Here is an 18163-nt window from a genome sequence, read left to right on the forward strand (position 1 = left end):
TGCTGGGGCCCAGGTTCAATCCTTGGTCAGGGAACTAAGATCCTACAAGCCGCGTGGCATGGGAAAGAAAGAAGGAGGGAGGGAGGGAGGGAGGAAGGAAGACATATTCTGCTTTATATTTTAAAAGATCACTACAGGGCTTCCCTGGTGGCGCAGTGGTTGAGAGTCCGCCTGCCGATGCAGGGGACGCGGGTTCGTGCCCCGGTCCGGGAAGATCCCACATGCCGCGGAGTGGCTGGGCCCGTGAGCTGTGGCCGCTGAGCCTGCGCGTCCGGAGCCTGTGCTCCACAACGGGAGAGGCCACAACAGTGAGAGGCCCGCGCACCGCAAAAAAAATAAATAAATAAAAATAAAAAAATAAAAGATCACTACAGCCGTCTGTGGAGAATACACAGTGGTTAGGGCAACTGTGAAACTGTGAAAACCAATTAGGAGGCTATTCTAATGGTCCAGGAGACAGATGCCAGTTGCTTGGACTAGCACCATAGTGACATTGATGGTGACATTGATGGTGAGCAGCGGTGGAATTCTGAATGTATTTTTTAACGGCTTTATTGAGATATAATTCACATGCCATACAATTCAATGGTTTTTAGTATATGCACAGACTCGTGCACCCATCACCACAGTCAATTTTAGACCGTTTTCATCCCCCCAAAAGAAACCCCATACCCTTCGGCTATCTCACCCCAACCTCCCCACTCCTCCCAGCCTTGGGCAACCACGAATCTACTTTCTGTTTCTATAGATTTGCCTCTTCTGGACATTTCATATAAACGGGATCACATCGTATGTGGTCTTTTGTGAATGGCTTCTTTCTGGATGTATTTTGAAGTAGAGCTGATAGTACTTACCACAGGGAACTGCTCTCAGGTCATAGACCCCGCCCAGGAGTGGATGGGATAAAATCTTATAGCCCTTGCCCTGTGCCAGGCACTATTCTGAGCACTTTACATGTATTGACTCCTTGAATCCTCACACAACGTTCTGAGGGAGGCACTCATATTCCCTTAGGTGCAAACTCTCTGACCCAATGACCACAATGGCTCTGAGCCACAGTTTTTATGTTTCCTAAAAGAAAAAAGTAAACTCATCAAATTGTTAGTTTCACTAATACTGATTCACTCACTTCCAAGTGGTGAGACCCAGAAGGCTGAAAGAGAAGCAAGCAAATATATAATTAGAGGTCACATCTCTGCTCCTAAATTTCATAAACCCCTGCCACCCAAAAACTAGGTACAGAGGCAGAACCTTGTATCATAAAACTCTTTATTTTAAAAATGCTAGACTCACCACATCCATGTCAAAAAGAATGAGGACTTGGGTTCAGTAGCATTGGGGCTCTTCAATAAGAGCTCCATCATCAAAGTGCTGCTGCTTTTTAGTGGAATTGGAGGATTTGGAGGGATGGGCAAATAAGGATGGAAGAAATCAAAAAGGTTTATTTGCTGCCTTCCAATTTATGTTGCAATAATGTCTGTCCTAAAGATGCAGTGAGAGGGCAGTGGAGAGAGAATCAAGGGGTCTGAACATAGAGAATGCAGACTGAGCCCCATTCTATAGGAACAAGGAGACCATTCATCCAGATGTTGCCTGCACTGAGCTGGATGAAACATTAGTCTTACTTACCTGAGACGCTGCAAAGAATTTCTGCATTTTCCATGAAACCAGTAATACTCCCAATCTCCCCAATCCCCCTTGTGCATAATTAAATCTCCATAAAATAACCCAAGTACTAAATATTTAGTTAAACCGAAAGCAAATTCATTCAAAAGATCCCTGGTTTTTCTCATTCCCTGTGGGACGGTAACCACATTACCATCACAAACTTGTAAAGGACAGTGAGAGAGAAACCCAGGTTTTAGCTTCTAGGAAATATGACACCGAAGTCACCTTGGCCACCCAAAAAGTTAAAGAGATAGGATCATGTACAGACTCCCACATGTGTAAAAATGGCAAAGGACTATTGATTGAGAAACTATGAAATCTCCACGTACATTATCTCCAGTTTTCACGCTAGCCCTTCAGGATGATGTTATTACCTCCATCTTGAAGAAGAGGAATTCGTGATTCTGAGAGGTTAAGTGACTGACCAAAGGTCACACATCTAGCAAATGAATAGGGATGTCAAGGATTCAAGTCCAAGTGTGTGAGATACCATGCCTGGAATCCTGCTGTGCAAACTCACTGTCTTTCCAAGTAACTAATAAAGAAGGCTGTGGCCGCTGGGCCCCTGGACCTTTCCCTTTGTGCCTTTGCTAAACTCCTATGCTGTATTTCTTTGTGCTGCTTTGTGAGCTGAGATGCCATTCCTGTTGAAAAAAGGCAGGATAGAAGAACACAGTCTGTTTTCAGGGATTTTTAATTCACTTTATGTATCAAGTACCAGAGAAATCAAATTGCTTCTGTGCATGAGTATGAGCCAGCCCATGAGGAAAACCAGAGTCTCCCAGCTAGAACCAGATAAGCAAGCACCCACTGCAAACTGATCCCCGGAAGCTGCAGAGGCAGGATAGAAGAATGAGGTCTTAAGTTCTTAGAGTATTTTACACATTGCAAAAATGCTTTTGCTTGCGTCATCTCACTTGATCCTGACCACTGACTTGTGAGATGAGAGTTAGCTTCCTCGTTTTGATCAACGAGGAAACTGAAATAAAGACAAATAATTCATCCAGTGCTCCAAAGCTAATAAGTGGTGGACCCATGATTTGAACCCAGATCTTCTGTATTGTTTTGGTATTTGTGGAAAAGCATTAGCACACTCACTGTCACACTGCAGATGTTCAATCCCTTCCTTCCCTGACTCTCCAACTGTCCTCTTCTAATGCCTGTTAAATATTTCAGGATTTCTAATAGGGTAAATTTTCTGTCTTCCCTTCCCCTGTGTGTTCCCTTCTGAAAACAGCCCAATACTCTTTTCACTATGCCAACCAAAGATCCTGACGTAACTCAGAAGAAAGTCCTCTGTAATTCTCTCCCTTTCGTAACAGGAATCACAAAGACACAGATACGTTTAGGGATTTACCTCCTAAGCCACTGGTCAGGCATGTCTTCTGGGCTTTAGCCCCCGAAATCATAGAGCTATATGAAGGTGTTCTGAATAAACATGGCTTGAAATTCAACCATGTACATTTCCTTATTCATAAGGAAAGTTCCAGAAGTGGCCACCCAAATTTGCACACTGCCCCAAGTTTAAATATACACAGAACCGCAGCCTGCTCATTAGATGAATCTACTATCTTTATTCGGCAACTTTTTTCTGTTCCTCCCACCTTTAGGTAAGCAGCACAAAGTAACATTCATTCCTTCTAGGAGAAAACAGGAGCCATTGTTGAAGTAGAATCCCACGTACGTGTGCCAAGCTCAGGAAACAGGCCCAGAATCTAAAAGGACTAGCGCTAGGAAAGTTAATGTACAAAGGTACTACAGGATACCTGGGGGCTATACTTCTGATTTTTTCATCCATTCAGTATCCCACTTGCCATAACTCATACTCAGTTGAACAACGGCTGAGAAAGACTTGCTCCATAACTGAAAGTCCCTTGTCATAAACCCCTCCCTTATTCTAACTCATATCCTGCCTCTACCCTCGAATCACACTTCAACAGTCTCCAGGACGAACACACCGAATCATCAATGAGGTCCTTGCCTTTCTGAGGCTGCTATCTATTTGGCATCATTTCGGCTCTATAAACAGTAACCGTAAAGAAACTAGTTCTTTTTGGATACCTACCATGTGCAAATCTGGTCACTCACATGGATGTTATCTCGTCTTTTGACTCCAATACCTGGCACATATGTAGGTGCTGATAAATTTTCAGTTGAAATTTCAGTTGAATTTTAAGCCCTGCCTAATACTGCTGGGAACTGCAGGTATTGAATTTTAGCGCACACACACACACACACACACACACACACACTATGTGTACAGTGCACATGCACACATACATACATGCACTTGCACACACAATGTATGAAGAAAACTTTCTCTTCAAGTAAGTTACACTGTGGGGAACCTGTTGTTGTTGCCATTATTGTGTTTTCCAGGCATTGTTTTGAAATTTGGTTGTAGACGTAGCCTGACTGTTTTTATTTCTACACCGATTAATAATATGGCAGAACGCTCCTCATTTTTAGTCTTTCTGCCCTTTCCTATAGCTGCATTCTCCCTTCTCTCTAGACCCTTTCCTCTCTCTCTCTGCAATCCTTTGTGAACCCCTCTCTCTCACTTTCCCTTGGATACTGCCTGTGGAACTAGGAAATGTCTCCCAGAATGAGTTATGTTCAGTTACTTCATAAAATATGATCGCAGAGTAGCTGTCAGCTGAGTGTGGTGCAGACACCAATGTTAAAATTTTGGCAGACTGGTCAGGATGCACCACTATTTCTGCAGTAGTCAAGGGTCCGTGTTGGTGCTGGGACTGGTTCAGGGCACGTCTAAGAGGTGTGACTATAAACTAATGAGGCTGGCTTTATGTAAACAAACACACCAGAAAGTCTACAATCCACTCGAATGTTATCCTTTAAGAGGGTCCACATGGGAGACCCCACACTTGCTCCAACAGTGCTGCCATTGCTCTAAATGCTTTTGGATTTGTCCTCAGAGCCAGTTTATGAGAAAATCTGACTCATTGCTTAGAGTCACATCTGATTTTTGTTCCAAAACAGCATTGCTCAGCGTCATCACCCTCCATGTTCACCAGTCGTGGTTTCCAATGATTTAGAGAGGTTTCCTGAAATCAAATCCACCTTCAAAAGACAAAGATTTGCAACCATTAAGACTACGTAAAGAACAAACCTTAGGCGGGTTGCTAGAATGCGTCCCCAGATATTTTTATCTGCTTCATTAAAATAGGTGTAAAAATCCTCACCCTGACTTACAAACTTGCTCCTTCTCAAACCTCATCTCATACTGCTCACCCCTCACCCGTGATACACCAGCCTCCATTCCATTCCTTGAACACTCCTCACTATCTAATTAGAAGGCCTTTGGACTGCTATTCCCTATGCTTGACATGATCAAGTGCTTTTAATCTTGATCATTACTCGGTCTAACTCCTTCTTATCATTTCACCTTAAATGTCACATCTTCAAGAGAGGCTTTCTTTGGCCACCAAATCCAAAGTCTAAAGTTACTTTCTAATCACATCACTTTATTTTAGTTTTCTGCATAGCGCTGAAATCACTGTATGATATTCTTCTCCAGGTTTTGATTTCCTTATTTTCTGTCTCCCCTGTGTTAGAATGTAAACTCCACAAGAGCAAAATTTGTCTCATGTGTCCCTGTATCCCCAGCAAACAGAAGGCACTCAAAAAATGTGTGTTTAATTGAACTGAATAAATGCCAAGGCTACTTGCACTTGTTTTGAAGGGTGTGAATATATTACTAATTTTGAAGGGAATGATTTTAGTAAATATCAAGTGAATTTATCTCTTTTTGTTTGTTTCCAAATAATTATTTAGACATCAGGTGGCCATAGCCTAAGTTCCAGTCACTTGCTCATCAAGAGATGATAACTGTCCTTTCATTCTTTTATTTTTAAATTTTAAATATACGTGCAACACAGAATATGTTGTCCTTGCCAAAAATTAAAACATATAAAGTTTAAAGATACCTTTGTTGGCCCACCCAACACACACATGTGCACATGCACACACTCACTATCGAGGTTCCTGTCCCTCAGTTCTGCCAACGTAACCATTGCTATCCTCTGAAGGCATGACTGAGCCAGAGGATCCACTGCCAGGCTTACTCAGAGTGACTGCTGGTGAGACCTGTGTCCCTTCCTGCATGGGCCTCTCCATAGGGCTGCTCCTTAACACGGCAGTTGGCTTCCCGGAGCAAATGATTTAAGAAAGACAAAGAGACCAACCAAGATGGAAGCAACAGTCTCTTTTCTAACCTAACATCAGAGGTGATATATTATCATTTTTGCTGAATCTTGTTATCTCGATGACCAACATAGATCAGCCCTGGTACAGGGTGTGAAAACTAGGAGACAGAGATCACTAGGGGCCCTCTTGAAGGCTGGCTACTCCACTACCTATCTAAGATGGTTGAGAATTAAATGTAATAGGTTTAAAACATTTCCCTGGCACATTGTAAATGGTCAAAAAGATTGTTAGCCAATATAACTTGCAGAAATGAAATAAAACAAACCCAAGATTTCCTGGTAGAGAATTTAAATATTTTACCCATCTGTTGTCTAGTGTTGTGAAAACACTGTCCAATATAGGCACTTTTTGAAGTTTGTAGGATTTTGTGTTCTAAAACTATACTAACATAGACATATGACTGTTGGTACTTGAAATGTGTCCAGTCCAAATTAAAATGTGTTTTAAATGTAAAACTTACACTGAATTTTCAAGACTTAAGTACCAAAAAATATATAAAATATCTAATTAATAATTTTATACTGATTGCATGTTGAAATGATAATGTTTGGATCTGTTAACTAAAATATATTATGCAAATTAATTTCACCTATTTCTTTTTGCTTTCTTAATGTCACTACTAGCCAATTTTAAGTGATGTGACTCACACTGTATTTCTATTGGACAGCATCGAAAAATCAGCAGAAGATACAGCTATCTTATTTCATATTTAAACTCCCTATGATGTCATTGGGTAATCTGCTTTGGATTTTCTAAATAATTTCTTCAAGTGTTTTGTGTGTTTGTTTCAGAGAAAATGTCCATTTGCCCCCCTGGAGCTGGGGAGACCTGGGCAGCAAGTCCCTTTCTATGTCAATGGCTCTGGCTTCTTAAAGAGCAACAATTACAACTTAAACTATATGATATGGACTTCGTGAATCCACATTCTGCTGAAAATAGCAGAGAAAAACATTCCAGAGCCCTATGTCCAGGGTGTAATGAGTTCTAGGAGAAGAAAGCTCACAGTAATTAAAATGAAACACTTAATCTCCAAATCACTAAAACCTTTCGGAAACCACACTCTCAAAGTCCTTGGGAAAACTTGAAAATAAGACAACAGGTTGAGGCCCAGGTGAAACCAAAGTGAATTTTGAGCCCTGAACCTTATCAGGACAGGTAAACTGCAACTTACGCTTTGAGTTTTTGAATTAAAAAACATTTAATTATTAAAATACCTCCATATTATTTCCTTTGACATTCCTAGCTGAAAACAAGTCAGTTGTGAGGTTGTTAGGAGGTTGTCATTTATGATTAGCAAAGATAAATATTATTAACTGCTATTCTTGGTTGCCCAGAGGATATTGGCTTATAATCAAGGGTTATACCTAAGTGACCTTGTTTTCTCCTTTGAAATAACAGGGTTGAAATTGACATGACAGTATATAATATATTTCTGATGGTAGCTAGAACAGAAAACTTTTATCTGGGGCAAGAGATTTTTTTTTTTTTTGGATGGAAGAACACAGAGCTATTTTACAAAAACAAGTATTTGAATTATTTTTGTGTGCCTCTTAAAAATACAACACAGACTAATAGGTTTAATAATAATAATACAAACCTCTGCTAATTGACAGTCTTCTATGTAAGATTATCACAAGGCCGCCTTGGTGAACAGTGACTTCCCCTCATGAAGGAAATCATACAGGGCCAAAGGTACTATAGGAAGAGGCACTTAAGGCTGATTGTAAGGATCCTTCTAACACTGAGGTTAAATGATTGTCTTGGTGCCCCATATTTCTCATCAATGAAAACAAGGAAAATGCCAATAACAATAGAAAAGTTGTTGCTACATTGCAAAATGGCGTATCATTAGTAATGGGCAAAGGTATTTCTTTAAGCAAGTCAAATGAACTGCTCCCTAAAAGCCTCGGTTAAAAATTAAAATTAGTTTACATTTTACCCTCATTATATTTTTCAAGCTTTAAGCAATTATCAACTAGGCCCAAATTCACCAATTGCAGGGCAAAGGCAAAATTAAGAAATGTAAGGATAGTAAGTAGTTGGCAATCAGTAGGTTAGATTTTTTTTTTTTTAAGTTTTTTTTTATGTGGACCATTTTTTAAAGTCTACTGAATTTGTTACAATATTGCTTCTGTTTTATGTTTTTGGTTTTTTGGCCATGAGGCACGTGGGATCTTAGCTCTCTGTCCAGGGATTGAACCCGCACCCCCTGCCTTGTAAGGTGAAGTCAGCCACTGGACCGCCAGGGACGTCCAACAGGTTAGATTCTGATGGTGAAGAAAATCCACTCGGTCTGATTATTATTTATCTGAGGATTTAAACAGTAGCCATAATTGTATTCTTTGGACACCAAGTTCCTGCCCCTCCCCCCACTCCCACCCTGTAGTTAATTAGCTGAGCAGGTCTTATAACAAATGCCCACTCAGAAACACTGGGTGGTAGAAATGCTGTTGATAATTAAACACCACAATAGCACGGAGCCTATTTCAGGAGCCGCCAAGTGGTCTTGCCCCAGCCGGACAGCTCACCACACACTCACAGACCCTCTATTGTGCTGCCTATGGCTGCCCAGAGGGATAGCTGCTTGCCTGGAGAAGGGATCAACTGCAGTAAGAGTGAAAAGACCAAACCTCGCAAACAGATACAGGAGTTCTGGACTCAAAATATCCAGAGGGTAGAAGTGAAAAGAGAATGGACCCAAGGAAAAGGGAAGTGGATGGGCAGGAAAATTAATCACAAAATTGACATTAACCTTTCTAATTTCTATATCCAAACAGCCAACCAAAATGAGTTCACCAATCGTGTGCCAAATAGATAGCAATTAGAACACTGCAATACATAAAGAATAGGTTAATTTGCGTTCCATTTAGGTTTAGAGGAAGTTCACTAAATTTAAGGTTTTTAAGGAAACCTTGGATCATCATCCCACCTCCCTGGGTATCAGTTTCTTTACCTTTAAAAATAAGGGGGTTGAAAAGGTTCTCATTCTGGGGTGGAAAAAACAGGAATGGGGCTCCCCAAACAATTTCCAAGGTGTCAAAAACTTAACCAACACATCATTACTCAAGATAAAACTACAAATTCTAATATGATTATCATATTTACTTGATTTTCCTTAAAACATTAATCCAGTTTATTAGGTTTGATTATCTAATACTGAAGAGATGCTTCTATTGGCAGTTATGTAGGTCACTATTAATAGGGAGAAAAATGATTACTTTAAGTCAGCTGATTTGGCAGTCAATAAAGAAAATCCTTCAAAAGAGAGTGTTTTATTAAACTATTTAAAAATCCATAGGATAAAAATAATAAAAGGTTTGCTTGGTGAAATGGTTTGAAACCATTGGCTCAGTTAGTGCCTCTCCAACTCCTGCATGGAATTACTTCTAACAGAAGCAAGTGAGTAGGTATACTCCCAGGGCCATCTGGGAACTTAGCCTGGGGGAAGCGAGAGATCTATAAACTTTCTTTTTTTATCTTCATTTTTTAGGAAAATGTTCCATTATTCTCCATAATAGAAGTGTTTGTTTTAACTTCTAAATAATCTGCTTTCATCAAAATCTGCATTGAAAATTTGATGCTCCAGAAAGACACACATATTTATTCTGAGGCTTCAGAGATGCCCACTGCACCCCATCAACACCACCACCATGCTATGCTGCATGTTAGGTATCTCACTTGGAGAAGCACAGGGATCTAAATGATTGGAAAACTTACTTGGCTATAAAATTCTGTGTATCTTCCTTGTTATTCTATGAAGAGGCGAATGCTTTTCTTAAAGATACAGAATCCCTTTACCACTACAACTCAAATAGCATCAGGTTTACAGTCTAGAAGTAAAGGCAAAGTCTAGAAACAAAATGTTTTGTGCTAGGAAAAGCAGGAAAAATTTCCAGGGGGAGCCAAGCATAGCTCAAGAGAAGCTGTCCATCTGAAATGCCACCTGGAATTCACACCAGTAATAACTGTTGTGGATATAAAAATTAATAGGGGGGATTTCATAGTATTAGAAAAATTTATTTTTATAAATCATGTGTCTATCACCCAAGTGTTGACGCATGCATGCAATTCAAACATCAGGCTTTCAATAAAAAGCTCACTGAATGACTTAGCAAAGACAATTCCCCCATTTTCTCCATAATTTGTAGTGGAAGAAGGAGGGGGGAGAGTGTAGAGGGTGCAGTTACTGGGTCAATTAATCAACCTGAAAACTGTGACACAAACTCTGACGCCTAACCTATGTCTAAAAATACACAAATGTATACGAATTTGTTTTAAACTGTCAATGCCTATATTTAGGACCTTCCCAGCAAGGCTATAATGAGACTGTGTTTGAGGGCTTCAGTCACAGCAGACTCTAGCATTAATCTGAAGTTAGTTAAATTAACAGCATTTAGTACTGACCTGTCAATCTCACTGCTCCAGGAAATTGCACCTTGAGGCTGCTAATATTGCCAATTTTTCCACAGGAGTATGCGCCCATGTGTGTGTATGTGTATTTCTTTTCTCCAGAACCTCTGTGTCCATACACCATCATTGCTTCCCTACATCCACAGCACTTATATTATCATTTATTCTGGCCTCCTTTAGCCTTCCCAAGGGATTCTGCATAGTGTAGCTGCTCAGTGAAAGAGTTTTTTAGCTTTATATTTGTTTGTTTATTTTTCTGTCATGGCTCATGACTGAGGCTTTAAAAAAAAAGTGTGACAGTATTTAGAGTACATGATTGACTGCTATAGCAACATTCATTAACCATGACAAATCTGCAGCAAAACACAGTCCTGAGTGTTCTAAACAGCACCTTTAAAAAGAAAGAAGAAAGAAAGAAAAAGAAAAAGACTCAACTAATTTTTCATTGACCTCATCTATAAATAAATTTAGACTGATGGTGAGCAGGGGCAATAATAAATTAGTATTCATTTCCTATAATTAATGCAAACATGCCTATATAACCACTTAATTTCCATTTCAAAATATATCTAACAAATTTTCACTTGCATTATCTTCATAATATTTTCTCTCTGGATTAGAAGAATGAAATGGTTGGATTTCTTTCCCACCCACCAGGGGGAAATATTGTTTTGGTCATGCAGAATGTCAACCACATGTTGGTGACAGATCCGCAGAACTTGATTCTGATCTGTTTCATTATTTGTATGATCCTCTACCACATGCCCATGCTAAGGCTGTCTTCTGTCTCTGTCACCAACCAGGAAGGGCTCCACTGAAGTAACCAAGTGACCACCTAGGCAGGCCCTCACATGCATGAGTGTCGCGAGTAAACAGCAAGAAGCAGACTCCCAACCTGACCTCAGAATTTGAAATGTTCTATCATTAACATGAACGTTCACTCACACAAGGGAAGGTTGGGTAAACAATATGATGTGAATCAAATAAAGATTATCACACACTGAATAAAACAGAAATATCAAGCCTGACAACCTCTCTCTGCAAGAGGAGCCAGTACAACTTGCTCTCTTGGGCATGGGCATCTCCAGAAACCGTTCCTCCAATCAGACCACAATCAAAGATCAAACTGATCAAAGATCAATGTCTGATCGCACCCAAGTCACCCAACCATCAGGACTCACTAGCTCTACTGGGGCAGCAGTAGTGGAACACTTTGTTAGCAATAAGTAAATTGATTAACAAGAACAAAATTACCACTAAGACACACATACAAAAATCTCTATGAGCTGGGAAGAATATAACAAACAAAAAACACCAAAAACAAAAAAAACAAACATATTCTTCAGCAGAATGCAACTTGCCTCATGGACAAATTTTCTTAAGGCCTTCCTAGTCCTACAAAGCTTTTGCCCCTTAGTGTTTGTCCCTCTGAAGATCACGGAAACAAACGTGTGCGATGTGAAACAGAAGTGGGCCTCATACTAGTGGAATTCTAATTAACTCTGCTAGGCAGCTGCCTGGGCCAGAGGGCAATGGGAATCTCTTAAGCTGATAGGTGTACTATCAACTCGTGGTGTCACCAATTAGACCTTATCCTAGTAAGATAGTTAATAATGAACATAGATTCCACTTTCCCCAGGCATTTTTAAAAACCCATAGTAGACTCTCAGATATCCTGCCAACGAAGTAGCATTTCCCCAGAAAGAAAAGGGAGTCACCCCTTTTTTTTCCCTTCAGTTGTCAGCCTGGAAAGCCGAGCAATGCACCTCAACACGCTGGTGCAGGAAGCCCAGGAGAGGGTGAGTGAACTGTCTGCTCAGGTGGAGAATGAAAGATTCAGCCTGGACAACACAGAGAAAGAGAAACAACTGAAAGCTTGGGAGTGGAGGTACCGACTCTACAGACGCATGAAAACAGGCTTTGAACATGCCAGTGAGTATAAGCAGAGGATTTGTACGTTCAACTAGACTGAACCCTGGTTTGAGACAGCCAGGCCTTCTTGTACTGATTTTTTGCAGCTCTACAGGGTCATGGATGGCCGTTGTCAGCCTATGTGGAGCAAGGGCTCTGGGAGGCTGTAAAAGGATCTTTTGTCTTGCTGGATTTTCGGGCTCCTGATAGGTTCTCTGGCAACAGCCATGAGGCTTTAGTGCTGCTGGCTTCCCTCCACCATGTCACACTCATCTAGCACTTTCCACCCGCTACACCCTAATGCCTAATGACTTGGATGGTCTGATACCCGAAGTGCCTATATTTTGTGGATGTGGAGGTGGAAAACCATTTGTTTGCCTATTTGTCCAGTTTCTGCTTCAAGCCCCAGTTTAAGTTGTTTTCAACTCTCTACTATATACAGCTTATATAAACTGACCTTCGGTTAATACAGGCAACAGAGAAGGACAATCAACCCATGAACTACGCTGCTGTCTGCACTTCCATTCTCTTTACCAGTTCTTTCTGTTAGTTTAAGAAAAGCCTTGTTTCTGGATAATACTCATTAGCACTGGAAGGTACTGCTTAGTGCCGCCCTTGATATAAAACTTCATATAAAATCCGAACACTTGTGAAACATTAAACTCTTATTCCAACAGGTGATCTTATTCCAACAACAAAAACTAAAAATTAGGCTTGAAAATTTAAACATAAGGGAAAGATGGGTTCATTAGGCTAGGAATTATCTGCCTCTGCTTTGTGATATAAATAAACACCAAAGGCAGGGAAATTCTTGTTTTCTGTAGTATTGTACACTAAATACCAAATCTAGGCCTAATCCTTTCTCTTGAAGCAAATAGCTTAAGTAACATTAACGAAAGGCTGCTTTTAACATTAACAATCTCTAGCAATGCTGATACACGTTTTTTTTAAAAAAGATATTCAGCAATTGTTTCAATAAATGTATTTACTATGGTACCTCCTTTTAGGACAGATTAATACTAGAATCAGTCACATTTTTAGGCTTGATGCCATTTTTAAAATTTTTTCTAAATTACAAAACATCTTCTGGGTGTTAAAAAGTACCTAGAGTGATCAGAAGGCCTTTAAAACCTGAGGTTAGTGGACATGACATTTGCATCTTCTGGGTGTTAAAACACCCTTCTCGGTTGTTTTAAAACATCTTCTAGGTGTTAAAAACATCTTACGGGTGTTAAAAAGTACCTAGAGTGATCAGAAGGCCTTTAAAACCTGAGGTTAGTGGACATGACATTTGCCCATGAAGTCTTTCTTAGAAAAATAGTACCTGATGTAATTGGAAGCAGCCTGAGAGCAAGGCAAGTTTGCATTCCATACTGGCAAGAGCCCAGAATTGGGCATCTGAAGCCATGGGCTTCCATCCTAGCCATGTCTTCACTGTGGCCCTGAACCAGTAATTTGGCCTCTTTGGGCTGCAGTTTCCTCATCCTAAAAGTGGGGATGCTGTTACTCGTTCTTTTTACCCAACAGGCTTGCAAAAAGCCTCCAACGAAATGATTTACATGAAAGTACTTTATGAAATGTAACAGTCTCTATCTACAATGTCAGTTCCTACTAACACTTTCTGGCCTCCTCTCCACTGGTCCAGCCCAATCTCCTATTGTGTTTCTAAGATAATTTGAGAAGGCTTAACTGGTATTATTTACCCCTTCAGAAGATGTTCTAATGCTCAAATAAGACCACACTAGCAATGAATAAAGGCCATTGAGACTTCTAATGAAAATGTTCAAAAGCAAAATCTATTAGGCTCTACAAACAAATGTTTCCATAGTGTGTGTTTCGGGGTACCCTTTGAAGAGGCAGGAACATTGTTTGAAAAGGATTTGCTATATTAAGATCCTTGTGCTTCTCCTTCTGTCCCAGGAGCCCCTGAGGTGCCAACCAATGCTTGTCTCATGGTAACCAGCAGCACATCACTCACTGTCAGCTTTCATGAGCCTCTTAGTGTCAACGCAGCTGTAGTAACCAGATATAAAGGTACTGGATTCCAAATATTTTTGTGACTGCTCCTTCTTAAAAAACAATCCATTGTTTGGGGATCAATTGTGCATTTTGTATGTTTGTTTTTCCTGCTGATGGTATTTTTTCATCCTATTTACTTTTTGGAGTTGAAATATTTCCATAGGCAGTCAAACACAGAGCAATAAAGTGACTAAGAATAAGTCACAGACCCATTTAATATTAGTATTAATATTTAATTCCTGTTTGCAGAGGACAGGACTGAGTGCATAGCATATGGTTCAGGACAGGACTGAGTAGGACACACTAAAGAATCAGCCTTGATTTACAGGGCTTAGAGGCTAAGATATGGAATAGGGGGCATATAAATTAATAGCTGTAATAGCAGGTAACTAGGGTTGAGAACTAAAACAACAACATTGGAGGTCAGAAAAGAAAGAGGGATGGTTAAATGACAGAATCAGAAAGGCCCCAGGGTAGCAGTGGCAATCAGGCCTTGTTTTCAAGGACAGCTGGGAGGTGAAGCAGAAGATATTGGGAGGAAAGTGAACGCCAAGTGGAGAGAACAGTGAGCACAGGTATAAAAGCAAAAACATGCCAGAACAAGTAGAAGAGAGTAACGGAGCTTGCAGTGGCTCCAGGGGAGGGTTCGTGAGAAGCAGCAGTGAAATGTAATTAGAAAGTGAAACTAGGGTTAGGACGAAGGGGTAGAATGAGGAATTTAGACTTTATGTGATGAACTCTGCAGACCACTGAATAAGATAGGGACAAGATCAGAAGTAGACTTTTCAAAGAATTAAGTGCAAACACTGTGTATGATGTATTGGAAGACATATGGATTTAGAATAAGGAAATGAATTAGGAAGCTATTCAGGAGAGAGGTCACAACAGCCTGACCTGACTGCTACAGCAGCACTGGGAAAGGAGAGAGCCCACAGGAGAAGATTTTATGGAGATGCTATGATGATAACAGCCAAGGCTTACATAGTGCCTACTATGCACCAGGCACTGTTTAAAGCCTATATATGTATTAACTCTATTTATTCTTCACAACAACCCTATAAGGTAGGTACTGTATGGTTCCCATTTTGCAGATGAGAAAACTGAAGCAATGAAATTAAGGATTGCCTAAAGACTTGCAGCAGAGCCATAAGTATCACATTATGCTGACTCTACATATGGAAATACCCCGAACGGTCCTAAAACCTGATAAGACTCTCCACACATATTTCAAGATGCCAGGCCATATTCCAAGAATTCCTGTGTTCAGGTCCCTACTACTCCCTTGGGCCACAAAAGTGTCCGAGTAGTATACGTGCTTCCTTTCTCCTTCTAGGGTCTGTTCCCAGGAGACACTCCTATGTCTACAAACATTAGTCTACCCACACCCTGTAGCTTTCTGAGTTACTTGGAATTTTCCAGATAACTCCACTCTGTAATATCTTAGGTAAAACAGCATTGAATTGGTTAGCACTTCGGGTTTTCTGTATTAAGCTAAGAGACGGTAGCCTGAAGCTGCCTTCATCTATAGCAAATAAATCAAGCCACCAAGAATGGCTGCCCACAGCCATCCTTCAATACAATTCTGATACTTTCTCTTGGTTGCCAAGACTTTCTGAAATTCAGAGCAAGGACTTGCAGGCAATATTAGACATGGGCATCTTCCTTTCTTTCTACCTCTCTCCAGGGTTTTGCTAAAGGGTTTCATCAATGCTGCCCAACTTGACATTTTCTTACATTTGATTAGTGAGCAATCAGGAGCTAATTTATCCAGACCATCAGGTATATAATACCTGACCATAATGCCAGCAAATTCTATCAACATTCACATATTAACACATATCATCTCAGGAGACTTGCATTTGGGGGAGGTTGAAATGAAAGGTCACAAATGGGTTTTGTTAGTGACTGGAGGGGCTTAATTAAGCATTATAAATAGAATTGTCTGTTGCATTATGGAGTAGGTTTCCCTCTGTTAATTTATAAGGTTAAAAATTGAGTCCTTAACCTGACTGCTCTCAAGGGCTATTTAAATTTAAAACAGCTGCCAGACTACTGTACCTAGAGACAGCAGGACAGTTTTTAATTCAGGGTCGAAGTAATTATTTAATTATGAAAATATTAGCAAAATTACCTTGAGACAAGGCTATTTTTTTTGCATTAAAAGAGAAGAAACAATTAAGAAATCCACAAAATGAAATGGCAATTATCTAATGGGTTAGAGGGAAGGTTTAACCCTGCAGTATTTAGGGTTTGGCAAAAACATCTCATACTGTTCTCCAGAACTTCTGGGTTCAGCAAAACCTCAAGCCTATTTTGACACCTGGATGTTCTCCCCCTTCATGTTAAGCCAGTTTTTGAAAGAAAATCTGAATCCTTCTGTTTCTTCTTATTTATACTCAACTCATCAACATGTCGGGTTTTGTTTTGGTTTGGTTTGGGTTTTCTTTTTTCAAAAAAAGTTTGTTGATATCCAGAAATATTTTAAAGAGCATCCTTTATACACCTTCTTCAGGCCCTGAGGGCAATGTACCAGGCCAGCTGCCATCACAATTTGGAGATTAAAGGTGTAAATTTCAGCTTAAAACCCAGAAAACAGTTTTGAGTGAGACCCCCTGGACTTTTCTGCCTGCATCTTCCCTGAAAACAGAGAAATGAAGCTAAGAGAGCTACAGTCTGTTTCTAGGTGTTTCCTCCTTGGACTCAAAGAATGCTTGCACCTTTTGGTCCCATCTCACCAGGTTTCATGGCTTACAGAGCAAAACTAGACTTATTTCAGATACACTGATGCTTTGGACAATTGCCAGAACTTCATTCCACATTTTCTCCTCACTGCCTTGGGTGACCTACCTGGAGCTCTCATTTGCAGAGGATATGTCATTTCCCAGTAGTCCCAAAGCAGAAAACATTTTCAAAAGTGATTTTACTGCTCTTTGCAGGGTTAGGGGTGGATAGGAAGGTATCCTTTAACAGGTGCAGTGCAGCATCTATTTTCCATCTACTGGATGAATTATTTTCTAGCTTTTTTTCAAAAGCAGGCCTTGAAGCGGTCACACTTTGGAGTCTGCCAATGACGTGATGCTGCTGTAGTCGTTCCAGTGCATGTGGGCAGCACCCTGGTTTGGATGATGCCCTTCCCCACCTCTCTTCTCATCTTGTTCCCTCACAAATTAGAAACTGCCACCCTAATTCCTCCCTACAAAGGCTTTAATAGCAAATTATTAAAGCCTTTGTAGGGAAAAGTGGTGGGGAGGGATAAATTAGGAGTTTGGGACTAACATATACACACTACTATTTATAAAACAGATAATCAAACAAGGACCTACTGCAGAGCAGAGGGAACTCTACTCAATATTCTGTAATAACCTAAATGGGAAAAGAATCTGAAAAAGAATAGATATATGTATATGTATAACTGAATCAGTTTGCTGTACACCTGAAACCAATGCAACACTGTAAATCAACTATACTCCAATGAAAAATAAAAAGTCAAGATTTACCCTTCCCCCAAGGTCACATCCCTATCACCAAGTTAATCTCTATTATGAGTTTAATGTATACCCTTACAAATCCTTTCTTGATGCACGTACACATATATGTATATACACACAGATGTATAGTTTTGTTTGTGTGCTCTAATATAAATATCATACTATTTGTCTAGTTACACAGCTAGATTTTTTTCAGTTCAACAATATATATATGTCAGTGTGTTTGGATCTTCATTCTTTTAAATAGCTGTATAGTATTGCTATTCCATAGACAGAGATGCCATAATGTATTTAATCATTCTCCCACGGATGAACATAGGTGGTTTCAATTTTTTTCCTGTTACATAATGTTGCAATCCTAGTATGTGTCTCTTACCTGTGAGAATATTTTTTTCTGGGATTGTAAACTGGAAGTGGAAATGTTTATGTATTCATATACT

At 40.0% G+C, this 18163-nt stretch overlaps 1 protein-coding gene across 2 annotated transcripts in view; it reads left to right on the plus strand.

Moving 5' to 3' along the window:
• Positions 1–18163, plus strand: part of ANKFN1 (ankyrin repeat and fibronectin type III domain containing 1) — a 154994-nt gene that overhangs the window by 20283 nt on the left and 116548 nt on the right. For both annotated transcript variants that reach the window (XM_027087289.1, XM_027087288.1), the window contains 2 exons: positions 12043–12237; positions 14137–14250. In XM_027087289.1, coding sequence (XP_026943090.1) covers positions 12043–12237; positions 14137–14250 — 309 coding nt within the window. The remainder of the gene's footprint in view (positions 1–12042; positions 12238–14136; positions 14251–18163) is intronic.

Source organism: Aethalodelphis obliquidens, unplaced genomic scaffold (assembly GCF_003676395.1).
Source record: "Aethalodelphis obliquidens isolate GAN/ISIS:26980383/991018 unplaced genomic scaffold, ASM367639v1 scaffold58, whole genome shotgun sequence".
Classification (NCBI taxonomy): Eukaryota; Metazoa; Chordata; class Mammalia; order Artiodactyla; family Delphinidae; genus Aethalodelphis; species Aethalodelphis obliquidens.